Source organism: Camelus dromedarius, chromosome 25, assembly GCF_036321535.1.
Source record: "Camelus dromedarius isolate mCamDro1 chromosome 25, mCamDro1.pat, whole genome shotgun sequence".
NCBI lineage: Eukaryota > Metazoa > Chordata > Mammalia > Artiodactyla > Camelidae > Camelus > Camelus dromedarius.
In genome coordinates, this window is record NC_087460.1 from 11,232,490 (window position 1) to 11,251,380 (window position 18,891).

An 18,891-nucleotide genomic window follows, 5' to 3' on the forward strand; every position below is an offset into this window, starting at 1 on the left:
AAAATATTTTTTTTTCTTGAATGGTTTACTCTTGATCGCCTTCAGATCTTTGCTCAAAAGATCTTCTCAAGAAGTCTGTACCTAACTTCCATTTAAAATACCCCTCTTTCTCCCAGTTGTGTGGCGTGACTGTCCTTGGCTGCTTTTCTCTGTGGTCCTTGCCACTCAACATTATCTAACACCCTGTATAATTTACATTTTATCATTGTCTCGTCCCATTAAAATATAAGCTATATGAAGGTATGGCACTCAATATATTTTGTTTTCTCCTCTATCTCCAAAGCTTAGGACAAAGCCTGACCTGTAACATACTACGGATACCGTTCATTGTTTTATTTGTTTTTTAAAAGAACATACACATTTTATGTTTGTAAGTGCAAAGATAAGAATGAAAGAAACACACCAAACTAATAATACTGAATGCTCTGGGGGTGATCCTTTGAGAATGGTATAGGAGAACTATCAGCATTTTTGTTCTTTATATTTCTATTTTTGAATAGTTTCTACTTATTAACAGCATGTATTTCTGTGATAAAAAGACTGTGATAATACAACTAACCACTAAAGAATAATAGCAGTGTGTGCCATATAATATGCAATCAGATATTTTGGTCAATAAGTATATTATGGGCTCCAACTATGTGGTAAGACCCTGGGTAAATGGTTGTGACAATGAATCACAAGAACGCCACTTTCTTGGAGCTTGAAGTAATATCACAAGGGTCTGTTCATTGCCTAAAGATTGCATGTACTTTCAGCTGTTTATAAAGTTACATTTATGTTTATGAAAAAATGGCAAACTGATTTCCAGATTGCTTGCAAAGGGGCACAAGGGAGGTTTCCAGAATGATGGAAATGTTCTATATCATGATCTGACAGCAGTTACACAGGTGAATACATTTGTTAAAATTCATTGAACTGTGCACTTAAAACATGTCATTTTATGGTATGTAAATTACCTCAGTCAAAAATACAAAAGTATACAACCTTTGTTTTCCAAATTATAACACCTGGTCTTGTAGAAAATTAGAGAGAGGAAATCCATCTTTAAGAAAGAAAATTAATCAATGTGATTAATTAGATTTGGGATTTGATTTAGGTTGAAACATAAAAATCTGTAGCTATTAGTAACAGAGGTAAACGGAGGAGATGTTTTAGAATCCATATAAAATTTTAACTCTGCAAATCAGCCCAATAGACTCGCTCAATATTCATAGACATGAAATATCTTTAGTTGCCCTTTGATTACAAAAGTAATTAATGTTTATTTACCAGAAATTTGGGAATCACAGAGAGAGTCATCCAAGGGCTAATAATTGTCTGGCATATTCCTTTGCAATCATTTTTCCTAGATACAGCTGTACATGAACCAAATCACACTTACCTATACTTGTATATCTTGCTTTTGTATTTATTATCAAAATGTAGGCATTTCCTTCATGAAATTAAAAGCCACTTGTAGATATGATTTTAAATGTGTGTATATTTTTCAGTGATATTGAGGGAGCATGGTGTGGTGGAGAGTGCAATATAGACACATTCATTTCTGAATAACAGCTCAGGCAATAGCTGGTTTTGACCTAGATTAATCTTTTTGTCTATGCTGAGGTGTGCAAATGATATAATTATCTAAGTTATGCAAAATGCGGTAACAACACCTTTGCAGAGCACCTTTATATATTTATATAATATTTATTTAAACCATCTAGCTTGTGCTATGTACCTAGTATGTCCTCAATAAGTGATTATATAGTCCACAAACCGTAATTATCTTAACAATATTTTTAGAAAATAATATTGTTTTAAATTTTCTCTGCTTTAACAAAACCTTTTTTTCTGATTAGCCATAGCCTAGATTTATAGACATGTCCTTTAGGGTCACTGATGATAAATTATATCACATGCATCACCATATGCATATAATTAGACTCATCACAATTTCTTTTATATTATAGCCTTCTAGTTCCTAAACTTTTACTTTTGATTATTCTCTGTTTATTGGAATTAAAACATTGATAATCTTTTAGCAACATGAATTGAGTATATTTTCAGAGTATTTGCATATTTGAAAATATCTTTGTTTTGTCTTTGTATTTCAACCGGAACTTTTGTCTTTATAACTAGAGTTTTGCAAAAGTTTCCCTCAAAATTCTTTAGACTTTTCACTTTTCTTAACTCACTTCTTATCACTTAGTTACAAAGAAAGTTAAGCCATGCTAAATTTTTCCCTGCTTTTTCGTTCCAGGAGACCAGAATATGTAATTTTTTTTTCTGAAAACACTGAATTATATTTGAGATGTAGAATTCTATCGCTTTGCACTATGAAGAGAGGGATTGTTGCTTCTACTTTAGGCTTCTGCGTTTATATTCCAGGAATATGTATTATTATTATTTTAGGTTACATCTCAATCTTCATACCTGTAATATTTATTTATATTATGATATGCTTCTTAATATACTCATTTCTTTGTCTTGATTTGGATTCTTAAAAATCTTCTCATTTTACATCAGCGCCTTTTAACTGGCTTTCTGTAATGCCGGTTCAACTCTTCATTGCCTAAAATGCAGATTTTAAAGTCTGTTCTAGACTTTATTTTTCATTTTAAAATGATTTTTGAATATATACTTTCTTGTTTCTGGTGAATATTTCTATGTTCTTATCTTGAGTTATATTTTCAAAAGCCATTATTATTAATGTGTGTGTATCATGAGGGGCACTTGCCAGTTTATTTTATGTTTCTTGATCCCTATAAGGAAAGATGTCCTGTGGTCTGGTCTGCCAACATATGGTGCTCCTACTTTATCATCTTCATCACCTTCTCAATCATTGTTTTCAGAAAGGGCTCTCCGAAATCTCATACTTGAAGCCTGGTTGTTGTGCCCATCTCGGTATAATTCCTATGCATAATCAGAATTGATTGGGGGGGTATAGCTCAGTGGCAGAGTACAGTGCTTAGCATGCATGAGACCTGGGGTCAATCCCCAGTACCTCCATTAACTAAATAAACAAATAACCTAGTTACCTCCCTCCCCCACCAAAAAAAGAAACAGAAAAAAAAAAAAGAATTTATTTAGTTTGGCTGCGCTTTACTGAGGTGAGAGGTGGTTCCCAAATTGGCCATTTTCTCATTACAAGGAAGAGAAGATATGTAATGAAAAACATGACACTAATTGCTGTGGTTTTTCCAATTTTAAACAAATGCCGTACACAAATAATTCTAAACCACAGCTCTTTGAACCTCTCCTCTGACATTTCCAACAACCAAATCTCTGTCTTATCTGTGTTTGCCTTTATCAATGAGTACAACACAGACTAAGAAACAGTTTGACACTGTAAGCTTTTTTTAAAAATTTCTCTAGCTGGTAAGTGTTTAAAGAAAGATAGATGTTGGTAGTGGGTCCTGAGTAATAGGAGATCAGGGATGTGGTCATTTCAGAGAATCATTCTCATGGAGGGACAGACAGTCTCTTTTCTGGTGATGCAAAGCTTGTGTGCAGCTAGGACTTAAGGGTAATATAGGCAAACTGTGCATTTTTAGGCCACAAGGTAGCACCAACATAGCTATGATCTTCTCTTATTTCAGTTCTCAGTTCAGTTAGTGAAACACAGAATTTGTTACACGACTTCTTGTTATATGAAACTTCAGTGATATTATAAACTGGCATGATTCAACTTAAAAGATAGAATTTTAACAGAAAATTGCAAAAAGGCAGATTCAGTCCTCTTAACTAGTCAATCTCAATTAAGTCCCCAGATTAAATAATGCATGCCAATATGTGTCCAGTTTTAAAGTTGTGTGATAAATATCACTTACTGGTGGCTCTGGAAAGGTAAAATAAATTCATTAAAGCTATGGTGTTTTATATTTTTTATAGATGAATTCAATTTGTTCCAATATATTTAATAAAAGAACATCACTAGAGAGAGACAATATAAAAATACATAGTATGGATACACAGTATATCTATTGATACAAACACACACATGAGTGTTACTTTTAGTCTACAAACAAATATGTTTATCATCAAAAAAGATGTTAAGAAAACAATGCATAGTAATTTAGAATGATCAAATTCAATCATTTTTAAATTACGTTTGAGCAGATTTTGCCCAAATCCTCTCCTGTTGTGGAGAATAACAATATGAGTCAAACTTAGACTTCTTTTACTGAAGGTGTCAAAATCTTCTGATAAAAGTCAACCAAGTGTTTTTTTTAATATTGTTGTTTAAATGAATTAAACATTCTGCTTCCAACTCAACCCCCAAAATTCATCTCCAAATGTGTTTGTATGTAGAAATCACTCCAAATTTTGCAAACCTAAATAGCTTATCTTGAAAGTAAATTTATATCTGGAAAAAAATGTTTAATATGTTTTAAAATATTTTTATGTGTCTAGTAGTTTAATAGTCATTTTTAAAATTGAGTTGACTGAACTAAAATCGAGTTGTTAAATATTCAGTCTTATAAAAAGGTCTAATAACTGAGGTAACTAATGTTCATACTTACGCATAATGGCAAATAAATCCATCTCTTACTCTTCTTCAATTTTCTATTTTTTCTTAATTCTTTATGCCTTAGTTGTTCCAGGATTACTAAAATTTACACATTAAAACTGACACTTCTCATCTGCTAAATTCTCTCCTTACAGGAATTAATATTTCCGTTATTAAAAATAAATTATCTCTCTAGCCAAAGGAAAATAATCTGAAAGGAAAATAATCTGTTTGGTGGTTTGTACATTTGAAAATTATCATGAACCTCTTCTTTGCTTTGAAATTATATGTTGTCACTATACAGTGTATTCCCAACTTACAGTGTCTTTTTTTTTTTTGACTTGGGAATTTAAAATACTTTAAATAATTTGGGCTTTGCCTGATTCCCCCAGAATTGTAGAGTATGACTGATAACTGCCTTTAGACTCCCTAATAGCTAAATTACAATTATTATGCAAAGTCCTACAATAGACAGTTATATGGATTGTTAAATGACTTTGCCTTTTTTGCAAACTATAATCATTTTCCTTTATTAGCTGAAGGATTTCATAATTTAAGGAAGATGAGAAACCTATAAGTCACGCTTTCAAATAAGGAACATGGATATTGCAAACATTAAATTCCCCCATAAAAACGTTAAGGCATCATTAAACTAGGTTCAGATTAATACAATTCAGTCAACTCTAGATAGATATCTCCCATAATAAGCTGAAACAATACCTAGTGATCTAAGATGTAAAATATTTTACTACAGCCAATTTATAAACCTATAAAACATACAGGTATCATTCAACCTCTTTATTAATAGTGCATGCCTTGTATTAAATCAAAACCATTTTAAAGGCCCCTCCCCTTTGGCATTCCCTTCCTCAGCAGTTGCCCCTCGTTATGTGTTCTCTCACTGAAGCTCATCCAAAGCGAATGACAGCAGCTTTTTTCCCTGGAAGCCGCAGAGGCAATTCCCAGCCTAGTGCTACCACTTAACTACCTTTGAGATTTATAGACACACTTGCTTTCTTCAACCTACAACATTCTGTGGCCTAATGTTGATGTATTTGTTTCTCCATTGTAAGTAGATGTGGTTTTTCTCACTTTGGAAAACTGCAGTTTATTATTTGTAGGTTTTTGCAAGTTGCTTTCCATCCGTGTGAATTATATTCACCAGGAAACTGATATTGGGACAATGCTATGTTATAGACAATTTTGAATCTGGTTGGAAGATCCTTTTTTCAACTTGTTTTTGTCTAATAAGATAGCCAAACATTTCATATTGGTTAGGTTACCAAGGGTTTTAATGAATTATCTGCTCTGGTCATTAGTCACCATATAACAAGCCCCTAGCCAAAAAAAAAAAAAAAAAAACCAAGGATATATTAAATATGCTTACAAATCTGCAAGTGGGGATAACTCATCCCTGCTATACTTGGCATCAGCTGGAGTAGTCCAAGGTTAGAGGCTGAAAGCACCTGAGGTCTCGCTGGTATATCTGGTGGGTGTGTGTGGTCACGGATCCCAAGTGGTATCTCTGGCCTGGTGCCTTCAGGGCAGTCAGATTTGTACATGCTGAGTCTGACCAGGAAGAGATGGGAGCTCTACCTTTTCCAACCTGGACTCCTAAGTCCTACCCATTACTTCCACCTCATTGTGTTTATTAAGAGAGAGTCAGCAAGGATGAACCACAGTCAAGGTGAAGGGAATCAGACTCAACGTTTTGAAGGGGATGTGTCCAAAAAATGTGTGACCACATTTTAAAACTGTCACATTACAAAAGGTGAAATTAACTCAGTACTTTAAAATGTCAACTCTGAAAAATAATCAATAGTTCATTTCTAAAGTTGCCTCACAGAAACTATTTTTAGGACATAAGTTCTTTTTAAATGTAAAACAATTTTTTCAGCTTTTGTGGTATAATTGGCACATGAAACTGTAATGTATTTAAAATGTACAGCAGAATGATTTCTTGTGTGTACACATTGTGAAATGATTACCGCAACCAAGTTAATTAACACATCTATCACCTCACAGTCATCTTTTTTTTTTTTTACCTGTGAGAATGTTTGTTGCTATTCCTATATTCCATACATCCCTTAACAAGGTGTATCATCTCAGCTTACCTTGCTAAAAAATCAAGGTATGATAAAGAAAAAAATTTAAATCTATACAAATATGAGTGCTATCCTTAACAGACAAATTTTGAACTCTGACTCTTCACAGATACATATGCATGGATTAAGCAATAAAAAGAATTTTCACACCATTTTGAGAGTAGAGTTCCTACATATAACATGGATAAATATGTTCTTTTTAATGCAAAATCCCAGAAGAATCTTTCTTTAAGTGTGAAAATCATTTTAAAGAATGAAGACCAAATATCTAAAATTAAGCTTATTCAGTATACTACTAAGAACAAAATAAAACAAAAAAATTAAAATATAAATACTTAAACTGAGAGATATGTTTATATACATATATAGTCAATAGTAAGATTATAAAAGATTAATAAAATCCCTATAAATAGTTGACCAAAAAAGTGTATCACTGAATTTACTGGAATAACTGCACGACAGTTTATTTCTCATTTACAAAGCAATCTAACCTGAATGTTCCTAGTTAATAAGGAATGTTCCTTCCTCACTTAAGCTTGATGTGTTTGTGCCAGGCAAAGGGGACTGTGCCTCATTACAGTTCTGCACGGAGGTAACCATGAAGCTCACTGTGAAAGGAAATTATCCCATTTGCCAGAACTTCAAGAAGAACTCTGTTGTGTACCTTGAAAGACAGGAAATGTGTCATGTGGTACAAAGTTCTGGGCAGTAATCTAAGGCTTTGCCAGTGGTCAGAGGCCTCTATAAGAGGTAAGACTAGAACAGTAACAAGAAAGACTGGAGAAAAATCCTGTGAATCTCACAGAGAGGGCTTACAATCTACAGCTCTTTGTGTATCATTTGAACGCCCACCAGAGAGCATCCACCAATGAGAAGTCACTTCACAACCAGATGGACTGGAGGAACGGCCCCACAGATAACCTGCCTTTCCTCTTGACCACGTTTTGTTTATTTATAGTGGAGCCATGATAACAGTGGCCTTGGTGGCAGAGATGGAAGCAATGCTTGAGCTCACAGTATGGACTTTGCCTCAACCCAGCTTCTAAATTTCCAACCAGCCAGTGTCAGAAATAGAGCCTCAGTGGAATAGAGGAAATGGCACTGTTTCTTTGAGGGCTGAGTGAGTGGATAAACAGGCTAATAGGTTAAACAGGCAACACTGAGATGCTGGCACCCCGGCTCTGCTCTTTCAGGGTTCTGTGATCTATTCTCACTCTGGTGTATCAGAGGCTAGATTTCTAAGGACAGAAAAGCTATAGAGATGAGCTCTAGGTGTCTCTCCTAAAATGGTAGATCATGCCTCATGGTGAGCAAGACCATGTCGAAGACATCTCTCCTGCTCAGCCTACTGGTCCACGTCACCCTCCCTGATTCCAGTGCACCACCCTCTACTCAAGACCTTCCACCGTGGTCCTCAGGTTAGCGCTGACACATGTTAACCAACTGGGAGTGTAGCATTGCTTGTATTCCCAGGTTAACTTCTCTGAGGCTTGACCTTACTCATCAGCGAACTGGCTGAAGTCAGGCCTACGTCGGCAACGTGAAATACAGTGGGTGCCAGGCAGAGCAAGGACAGCAGAGGTGGAACCACAGTCCCAGAGGTGGACAGTCGATTCTGCAGGAAATTGTATCCGATGTAATCTGAGAAGCCCCAAAATGTTTCAGGACAACATGGTCTTCAAGGTTATATATTCACCAATTTTTACTTTTTTGTTCTTTCTCTATGATGGGTGGATTTCTAAATGAACAAAAAAAAATTAACAGTTTAATCTAAAAAGGATCTTAGCTGTATAAGTTAATTTCTCTGTGATAATTACCCTTGTTAGCAGAGTGTACAATAAAGAAAGGCAAACATTTTCATCATCAGATCAACTACAAACTAGGTACATAAAGGTAAGGAATTAAACTTCCTAAGGCCTAAGTTATAAGTGAAATTTGTGTACTGTCAAGTAACTCACTAGTTTATTATAAAGACACTTTAAAAATTAAATCCATGCATTTCTATCAAATAGATCATGAACTTCCACAAATTGATAAATTAAGCCCTATAATAAATTAACTATAGGAATGTAACTATATGTTTGATTAAAAAGAAATATAAAATAAAGGTAAACTGGGCCCTTTAGGATGGCAGTTTAATAAAATTACACGAGCAGAGTTTATTTGGCAAGGTAAACTGTACGGTAATCCACCAATAGGTTATCCTGATGCTCTTCTGTGTAATAAAGGTTAAGTGTGAAGCAAAGTGTACGAGACACAAACAATGAAAAAGGCAAACTATACATTTGAAAACACACCTGTGGTTCATGGCCAATCATTTCATATCTCTAAGAGAATCATTTTTAATTATATACAAAGGGTGAATTTAATTATTATACAAATGTTCGAAATGCTCTGATATAATAAATCCCCTAGGATCACATGACTGCTAAACAGATTTCCTTCTCTTTCCAAATACATTATTGATCAGTTTAGCCATTGATTTAGATCCACTGGGCCTTCTCTTTTCTTTGAGTTTGAAGTTTGTCAGGATGTCCTTGATAATTCTGATGAACATCATTTCCACCTCCAGAGACTGCTCTGCTGCAGACAGTTCACAGAATTGGCAACGGTAATCCAATGCCAGCTTTTGCCCTTCTTCCCAGCCAACCTCGCGCACATGGCAGAGATCTTGCTTGTTACCAACCAAAAGCACTGCTGAATCCACGGCTCTGAAATACAAACACACAATTCTTTGGCAAGACTGTTTTAACAACTCTTTTTTTTTTAAAGTTGGTTTATGTCAAAAAGAATTACAGACCAAAAAAAGAAAATAATATTGTATATGTAGTATGTGTGTTATTTGTGGATGTGTGTATGTATTCTAATTTACTTAGGAGAATTATATTAGATAAAATGCAGTAAATGACACAGAAGCAAGAAGGCTCTTAAAACACAGGATTGGAAGTGACAAAAACTTATTCCTGAATGATGGCTCTGTTTACTAACAAGGCATGGTTGTAACATTCTCCACTTTCAATTTCCTTATTGTTTAAAAAAAAATGGTATATGTAAAAAAAAAGTCTTGTCACACAGAATGCTCCTAGAGATTAAATTAAGATGTACATAAAAAACCTAGCCAAGTGCCAGGCAATAAAAGACGCTCACTAAGTGATATTTTTAATTTTCTTATCAATTGAAAGAGGATTAACTAATGTCTCTTTACTAATTGAACAATTTAGACATAGTTTTCCTAAGGAAAAACATTCAATACTTGCTGTTTGTTCTTTGTTAATATTCATCATAACACACTCTAAAGAAAATTTTACAATTTTGTGAACTTATACAATTTTTCTGTTTATTTAAGAAATATATTTCTTTGTTAAAGTAGTGTCTTTGGCAAATATCAATATAATCTCCTCAGTTACAGTGTACCTAAAGTAAATTTTTCTAAGACAGAGTTTCACTTGAAGAATATATTAAGACTACTATTCCTTAAATGACATAGAACTCTGCCAAGATACCTGATATAGGGAAGAAATGGGAAAATGGAAACAGTCTTCAACTCTAAAGAGATATTGCATGGAAACCACGAAACGTTGATTTCATTCACATGAACCATGAGGGAAAAAGCACTGTGTGTACTGGATTCTGAGGGTACTAATAGTATCTTTTTCTATATACTTCAGAAAATTACTGTGAAGAATTGAAGGGAAGGGTGAATGAAAAATTTTGAAGGGTGAGTGTAAATATCAGATGTAATTTTGTAAAACAATGCCATATTTTGCTTTCTGTCTACAGATAAGAGAGCTGGAAATAGACTTTAGTTTACCTAAAGATTGAGAACTGGAAATACTCAAAAATTATTTGGTCAGTACATTAAGAAGATGGCCTGAAAAATGTCAAATACAAGGATTTTTAAAAACTTATATGTTGTTGACTATTCTTAAGTGATTCTTTTGATTTGGGAGCGTATCAAAGTAATTTTATTACTGACCTTTACCTAAGTCATGGTGCTTAAATATAAGGCATCTAATGCTTGAAACAATGGAGTTCCCTCTAAATCAGTAACATTAATAGGAACTCAGAGCTATGCGTTACCTTAGTAAAATAACATTCTTTTCTCCCACCATGCTTCCATCAGTTTTATAATCAGAAAAAGGAGGTCTAGAGATTAAAGGGTTTACCTAAGGTTAATCAGATATAAACAGAAATTTACATCAACTGACTCCAGGGGAATAACTTTTATCAATTATTATCTTGATGGTGGGCATTTATAAATATCAATATTATCAATGATTTCTTGATAGTGGGCATTTAAAATAGACATAAAAAAAGCACGGATACCAAGTTTCAGTAGTAATATTGTGCTTTTTTGCTTCCCAGATTGGAACGTTATTTTAGAGTTTAAGGACAAATGCGATTAAGAGCACAAAGAATCCCTTACACCAGCATGTTAAACAAAAATAAATCTTTTAAATGCAAAGGCTAAAACAGGTTTTTAAAAGATAAATTAAAATGGAAAATTCATAGGTTTTAACTTACACTTACGAATGCAAAAATAATGCTTTCCTTCAGAGTCATTTGTGTCAAGACATTAACAATGAGGAATTGTTGATCAGCTTTTTATTTTAGGAGATCAAATGGAGAAAAATATATTCTCATAGTTAGAATTTATAACAGTTTGATTATTCAGTCTATTTTGCTTTGAGAGATTGAACAACCCCATGACTAGGAATTGGATGCCAAATGTAATAAATCTGGATTTATTTGGTATCCTTAACATTTTTTGTGGGAATGAAAAAGAAGGGTGGAAAGGGAACTATCTTGTGTACAGAGGACAATTATTTTGCAAGTGAGTGTCATGTTAACAATAGAAGCTGTCTTGTAAAATAGCCATTTACTCGGGGCTAGTAACTGTTTATGTCAGCCAGGATATAAAGTATTCTCATCTTATTCCTTTTACTACATGTGTAACTCTCCTGTGGAATGGAAGGTGGATTGTTCAGGGCTGTTAAATTTTGTAATTGGAAGCCTGCATTAAACTCTTCCTAATGATGCTTACAGCTATATGATGATTTACTAAAGAGAATGGAGAGAGGAATGAAAGATATCTCACCTTTTACAATGACTAGTTTGTGGCTCCCGAATTCTGTAGATCATTGCTTTTGCAAAAGCAAACGAAGACCTGTCACTGATGTCATACACAATAACAAACCCATCTGCCCATTGCAGATCACTTGTGAGGGAAAATTTTGCTTTCTGTGGCTGAAAATAAACCAAGCACATTGAACGTGGTGGGATCTGACACCTGTGTTTTACACCTTTGACAGTTAATTAATGGAGACCCATTTCACCAGGAAGAGAATTCAGTAAGCCAAATACTGACATGTTCTAATGTGTAGTTTCTTGTTTCTTTGTCCTTTTTCTTTAATAAAAAGTCATTATATCTTAAACTATAAAGAACTACAATAAAGTTACAGTATCTCATTTTACAACTTTCCTCCTCTTTTTCTGAAAATTTGATAAGCTCTAATTATTGCCCTTTAAATTAATAGCCACATTTTTTTGAAAAAAGAGAATATTGTTATCTTTATTAGTAAATAAAATATATATTAATTTTTGGTACTAGACCTAAATCAGTTAAAAAATATTGATGAGGTTTAGTTAAAAAGATTTTTCATACCCAACAGACTTTGTCCCATGGAGTTGCTCTAAAATCTTGAACAACCGGACATCCCTTCTCTTATTCACATAATTCTATTTTAACCTTTTTGTATTTGAACAAAGAGGTTTGTATTCAAAATATTTCTTACTTAAGCTTTATTGATAGTGGTTAGTTACAAATACAACTTAGCAAAAATATAAACTGAATTGATAAGCCATTAAACTATTAACTTCTGACAGCTACACTGTGACCTGATAGAAATATATTATGAACACAGCCTAATATTGCTATTTTAAAGATATCTGTAATATAATTTTGTCATAACTTTACAGAGAAACTAGATAATGGAATTTATAACACTAAAATAATGTCTTAAATTTTAATTAAAATTGAGAAGTAACTTCAAGATTAGCAACTTCACATACTTTTATCCAATCTTCTTCAAATCATGATTGAAAAAAATAAAAGTATTTTGTCGCACTTACCTGAGAACAAGGGTCGTATATTTCTAGATTCAATTGTTTCCCTTCCAAACACAAATGCTTATTATAGATAGATTCTGAAAAATATGCATATACCCATCAGTATGGAAATACTCCAGAATAAAAAAAAAAGATAGACTTATATTTGGATCACAGTCCTGCAAATTCAACCAGTCATATTTTAGTTGAGCAGTACTGTGGGTTTTCTTTATTGCTGGTGGTCAAAAAACATGTATATGCTATAGTTGCTAATATATATTTCTTACAGATGAACTTCACTGCTGGATTTATTCCCCTACGTGCTTATTTTCCATTCTATTACTGTGGATCAAATATCTGTGTTTCTACAGCCAATCCATGCACTACGAACAAGTTACCATTTCATCTGACCTACTGAAAGACATGGCTCCACTAATTCTACTTCTCTCTTCTGCATCATAAATTTTTCCTCTTTACTGTATCGTTACTGACAGCTGAATTTCTCCTAACTTAGCAATCCTTTGGATCCCATAATCTCTTTCAGTTATTGCTCTATTCTCTGCTGGCCTTTTGGTAAATATCTACATCTCCTGTTTCCAACTTCTCTCCTCGCATGATTTTCAAAATATTCCAATCAGGTTTTAACTCCCAATTACTTGACTGAAACTGTCTTTATCAAGGTTATGGTGGAAAGTTTGGTGTATTGATTTTGTCTTATCAGTAGTATTAACCTGGTCGGGCACTCCTGCCTCCGTAAAATGTTTCTTTCACTTAGCTTTCAAGGCAACTCTCCTGGTTTTTTTGTTTATTCTGTGTTGCTTTGTATTAATCTTTTTCATTTGTCCCACGATACCTTCCCTCACTCCAACCATGAATCCAGTTTATGGATGTCTTCTCTACCTGCACTCACTCCCTTGCTAACCTCATCCAGTCAGAGTCTTTATGTAACAATTATTGCTGGCAATCCCGTATCTGTAGCCCAGACCTCTTCCCTGAACTCCAGACAACCATCACCATTAGACACCTCTATTTAGATACCCGACTGACATCTCAACCTTAACAATCTGAAATGGTACCTCTGATCTCTCTGCAATGACTTCATCTTCCACAGTTTTCTGTATCATTAAATGACATATCCACAGCTCCAGTTTTGCAGGTTAAATGCCTTAAGGCCATCCGTGAGTCCTCCTTTCTCTTATATCCTGTATTTATTCCATTAAAAATTCCTTTTCACTCTGTATTCAAGGTTTATTTGGATTTGTCTGCCTCTCACCACTTCCACTGCCAACACTCTGGTCGAAGCCACCCTTAGTTTTGTCTATTACAAAACCTCCTAACTCATCTCTCTGCTTTATCCCACCCCTAACTCCCTTCTTGTACCAAGTCTACTCTCAACGTAGAAGCAAAAGGGAATCTGTAGCCCAATCATGTCACTGGTCTGATCAAATCTCTCCACTGGCTCCCCAGCTCACTTAGCTAAACCAAAAGCTTTAAAATGCCTAAGAATTTCTCTAGTTATCTAGTCTCCCTTTACTTCTGTGATTTCAGTAGACCTCTCAGGCTATTGTCTGTCAAATTCTTTCCACTGGAGCTATACCGACCTCCACACCATTTCTCACATTTTTCAGACAGTTCCTTCCTTTGAGCTTTGGTAACAGTTTCTTCCACCTCAAATGTAATTGCGCAGATATCTATTCTGTAACTGTCCCTCCAGTGTTTTAATACAAGATCTACTTCCGTCTAAAATTGCATATTGACACAAAATCATGACCCGTTCTGGCAAATACTCTGTAACCCACAGTAGGAAGATGTAGCAGACATTTGGGAAAGTCAACTTCGGGGGTTAGCGATGAATTTTACAATCCTTCTAGGTTACATTTGATGAATATTGTTACAGTTTCATTAAACTTTAATATATGTTTTCAGACAGTTTATTCTAAACTTTATACGTTTACTATTGTGAACCATATAATTTCCTTCTAAGACATTTAAAAATATCCACTCTCAAAACTCAAAAACTGCCAGCAGGGGTCACCAGCTCTTAACTTTTTAGAACTTTATCAGTTGCCCTTCAAGCATTCATTTACAAGACAGGGTTTCTGTTTGTTTGTTTGCTTGCTAGCTAGTCCTCACACATTGCTGATCTTCTGTTCTTCTGGCTGTCTTTTAAAATGTCTCTTGGTCTTATATTTTTAATAGAGATGTAACAGCCAGAAACGTGTACACTTTATTTGCTCATGTAACTATATCTTATAAAAGATTAAGGTGATGTTTTTATTTTGTTGTTGCTGTTAGCGTTTTTTGTGAGTGTTGTGTTGTTTTATTTATGCTTTGTTTTGTTCCGTAGTTTTGTAGCTTGTGTGTTATGTTGACCTTTTTGACTGGGGTACTTGACTTGAGTAATGAAATAATACGAATTTCTCTTTCTGTATGTTTCTTCTTTCTATAATCAGTTTTCAAATGCTTGCTCTTGGACATTTACAATGTCATATGGATTGAAGCACTATGTTGGCTACATGTAGGAAACCATACAAAGCAATACCTGAAAGTTATTTTCTAAAATACTCTAATGATGCAACCTCCTGAATGAATGCTAAAGATTTTTGTTGTTTATTTCTCATAGAAAAACACACTTGCAATCATAACTTCTTAATCTGAGTATTATTGAGCCAAAAAAATAATTTCCCTTTCTCCAATTCTCGTATTTCTTTAAAATCTTCATTTTTGTTTAAAAACCAAAAAAACCCTTTCCCCCATGCCTTCAGTCGGGTAAGACAGTAGTATCATTATATAAATCAATTGCTGATCCAAAAATGTATGCAAACCTCTGACAAAATTCCCCACTTTTTATTAACTCCCCACTGTGACATTTCCCATATGTCGTGCTAATTCTGATCAAAATAACAGACATTTATAGTAGAGTTAATGAAATGATCTTAAGATTATACTGAGGTGCCCTGACATCTGTTTTAGAATTTTTCTGAAACTTACATAAGCAAGCTGGATGATGAAGATATGATCTTTAATCAAAGCATAGTTTCCCTCTTATTTGACATGGTTTGCAATAAAAATAAGCATTTATTTTGTAGCCACTTGTGCTTTTATAATTAATTTCTCTTTATCTTTGAACAGATGTTGCTTTATTTCAAAATTGTTTCATTGCTTACCGAAAAATCCATATTCACATGCTCCACAACCCTTGGCACGGAGTTAGGGGGTGGGGGGGTCCTCATTTTAGTGTTTTTAGTTCTAGACTGAAACTAACTGGATTTCTAATCCATCTCAGTTAACATCAAATTGGACAAATTTTATCATAAATGAAAATTTAATTCAAGTACTTATTTGGGCATTTCTAACCAGAATCCGTGAATAAATAAGTTGCTTAAAAGTGCAAAAATGGAAGATTCTGTTAAAATGCTTCTCTGATATTAATTATGATGCTGAAGTTTCAAGGTGAAAAAAAGCCTATGAAGTAGTGACTTACCAAAATTAGAAGCATATTCTCCAACGAATCGCTTGGTAAGAAATCTTACTGTAAGGGCTGCAAAACAAAACAAGCTGGATTTAGGGGCTTACCCATTTTAGGATACAAATAATTTAGTTATATGCATAAGGTTTTACCTTTTAGCTCAAAAATTACCAACCATTCATGAGGACTTTAAAGCTTTACTAACTTCTGATCTAAATGATAATCAGCAAGATTCCCACTGTACAGCCATAAAGATTAGGAGGCTAGGAAGGGATCTTAGCGTGCTGCCCGCTCAGATCACTGTGTAACTCACTAATGCACACACGGGGCAAGTTATCTTTGTAACAGAGACAGATTTCTCATTAAATGTGAGATGCAAGAACTATGCCATCTCTTTATTTTATCAAATTAAATGTGGCTCCAAGGCGCTTCATGCTAGTAGTGACCAGGACAGTACCAATCACGTGCAACTGTTTAAGGATACTGGGACTTAAAAATCCAGGATGTAGAGGAAGGACCTCTAGTGTTGGTTTCTCTTACTGCAGCTCCTGGGTCTGGCCCGTTGTTAGGATGCATTGGGCTCAGGTGGCTTTACTGGTGGCATCCTCACCACCATCATAATGTGACCCCAAACACAACAGCATAAAACAAAAACATAGCTTCTGAGGTCAGGGCACCTGCTGCTCAGTTCCCAGGCATCTAAAAAGCCATTCCCTTTCAAAGTTTTCTCTTCCCAATAATGTGACATTTAAAAATAATCCACGGGTCTCCACGCATCTCTCTCTGCCTCTAGTCTCAGAACAGGAGAATCTTTTCAAGGCCACTGTTTGGTTACTGGTATGTGTGGTGGCAGGTGTGCCGGAGTGAGAAGCAGACGGGATAGTGATGGAGAGAGTTCCTGTTATGTCTATGAATTTTAGACATCAGGAGAACAAGACACAAATTAAAACTTCAAACAGTTACACCTCAACCTGTATATTACATTTTAATAAATATACAGTTAATTGCATTCTTTGCTGTTAAAGTGAAAACTCCTAAAGAAAAATAATATATAGTTGTATCAGGTTATACATATGTTATAATATATATTATATATCATGTCAATATATTTCTCTCTCTTATGGTACTCTACACCATGCCACAGAAAACACCACCACTTACCAGATTTGCCTGCTCCCTCACCACCCAAGACAGCAAGCTTTACATCATTCATCTTGCTTTCCAGCTTCTTCTTGACCTGTCCTGTCTTTCAAAGCTACTGACTTGAGCCAAACATGTGTTTTTTTAAATCTTTTTTTACTATTGCTGCTCTCATTTCCCTAAGGCCAGCTTCACCCCATACTCCTACCATCCAACAATAACTTTACAAATATTTTCCTACAGTAGTTTTGAACATGACCCATTGAAAAAAAAAAAAAAAACAGTGGCATTACCGTTGAGACAGAAAGGTTTATTAAGCCAATTGTTCAGACTTTTAACAGAAACTGAGGTCTCAATCTACTTTCATATACCTGAAGTCTACCTTATCCTAGGACCTAGAAAAAAGATCTCTCTTCATCAATTTACTTTGATTGGATCAGTTTTGCTTTTTCTATTAATACTACCTGAGCCTACATCTTCTTGGGTTTCTTCTGTGAAAGACAAGTGGGGATAAGTTAACCCAATCATGAAAAGAAACGGGAGAAGGAGGATGATGGCCACCTTGGATATTTTAGTTTAGGTTGACAGCGCTGCACGTGAGTATTCCATGTTTTGGAGTCATGTGAGGCTCTCAAGGAGAAACATGGGCACCCCAGGGTTTCACCTTTCCAATGGGCACCCCAGGGTTTCACCTTTCCAATGGGCACCCCAGGGTTTCACCTTTCCAATGGGCACCCCAGAGTTTCACCTTTCCAATGTCTTCCTTAATAAGTAACTTTTCTCTCACTTTTCAAAAAGTGTTATACCAATAGACAACAGTAAGATTTCTGGGAAAAAGTCAATAAAGCGATCAGCTTCATGTTGTTTAAATAGCAGTGAACAGAAACATGCCATGTTTCCTTATGTAGTACTTTATAATTAAGAAAAAGAAATCTAAAAAGGAAAGGACGTTTGGAAGGGATGTTCTGACATAATTCACTCCTGTTATAAAATAAAAATATCAATTTGACATGCAAAAACGATCACTCTTTTATAGTTTTTATAGCTCTTTTCATCAGTTGTCCCTGCTTCTCCACATCCCCATATTACTTTCTTCTCTTTCTCTCTCCTTGTTTGTATATGTATAAATTTGAGAGTTGAGAAAAGTCTACAACAACAAATAGAAGAATTCAACCTTTGTGGATTACATTTTGAGGCCCAGGTAAAGGAGTTTCGTTTCCAGGCTAGGTCTATCACAGGAATACATCCTTCTTAAAAACCCATTCGTTTTCCAAACATTGATTCATTGCCACTCTTTATTAATGCTATGTTGGGTTTAATTAAATAGGTCAACAATTAAATAGTGAATTTTCTGCCCTGATAGAGAATAGAGTCTACTAAGAGAAAAACAGAGACAGTTAAAATTACAATAAATATTATCATTGCTAAAACGCAGCTTTGATTAAGAGCTGCAGAAAGTGTATCAGTAGATAAAAAGGTCTTCAAAAGTAGGTAAAAGTTGAAACAGGAGCAGAACCCATAGAAAGAGGAAGGAAAAAGTAACTGGGGGTTAGGGTGATGTGTCTGTTCCAAAA

The 18,891-nt window shown here is 34.7% G+C and overlaps 1 protein-coding gene across 1 annotated transcript; it reads right to left on the minus strand.

The window, feature by feature from the left end:
* Positions 1-8,718: 8,718 nt before the first annotated feature.
* RERGL (RERG like) lies at positions 8,719-17,533 on the minus strand. The gene is made up of 5 exons (XM_010988852.3): positions 17,339-17,533; positions 16,193-16,249; positions 12,733-12,806; positions 11,699-11,847; positions 8,719-9,311 (listed from the first exon to the last, which is right to left on the minus strand). The coding sequence occupies exons 1-5, from the start codon at positions 17,388-17,390 to the stop codon at positions 9,029-9,031; spliced, it is 615 nt and encodes a 204-aa protein (XP_010987154.1). The 5' UTR covers positions 17,391-17,533; the 3' UTR covers positions 8,719-9,028.
* Between the last annotated feature and the right edge of the window lie 1,358 nt (positions 17,534-18,891).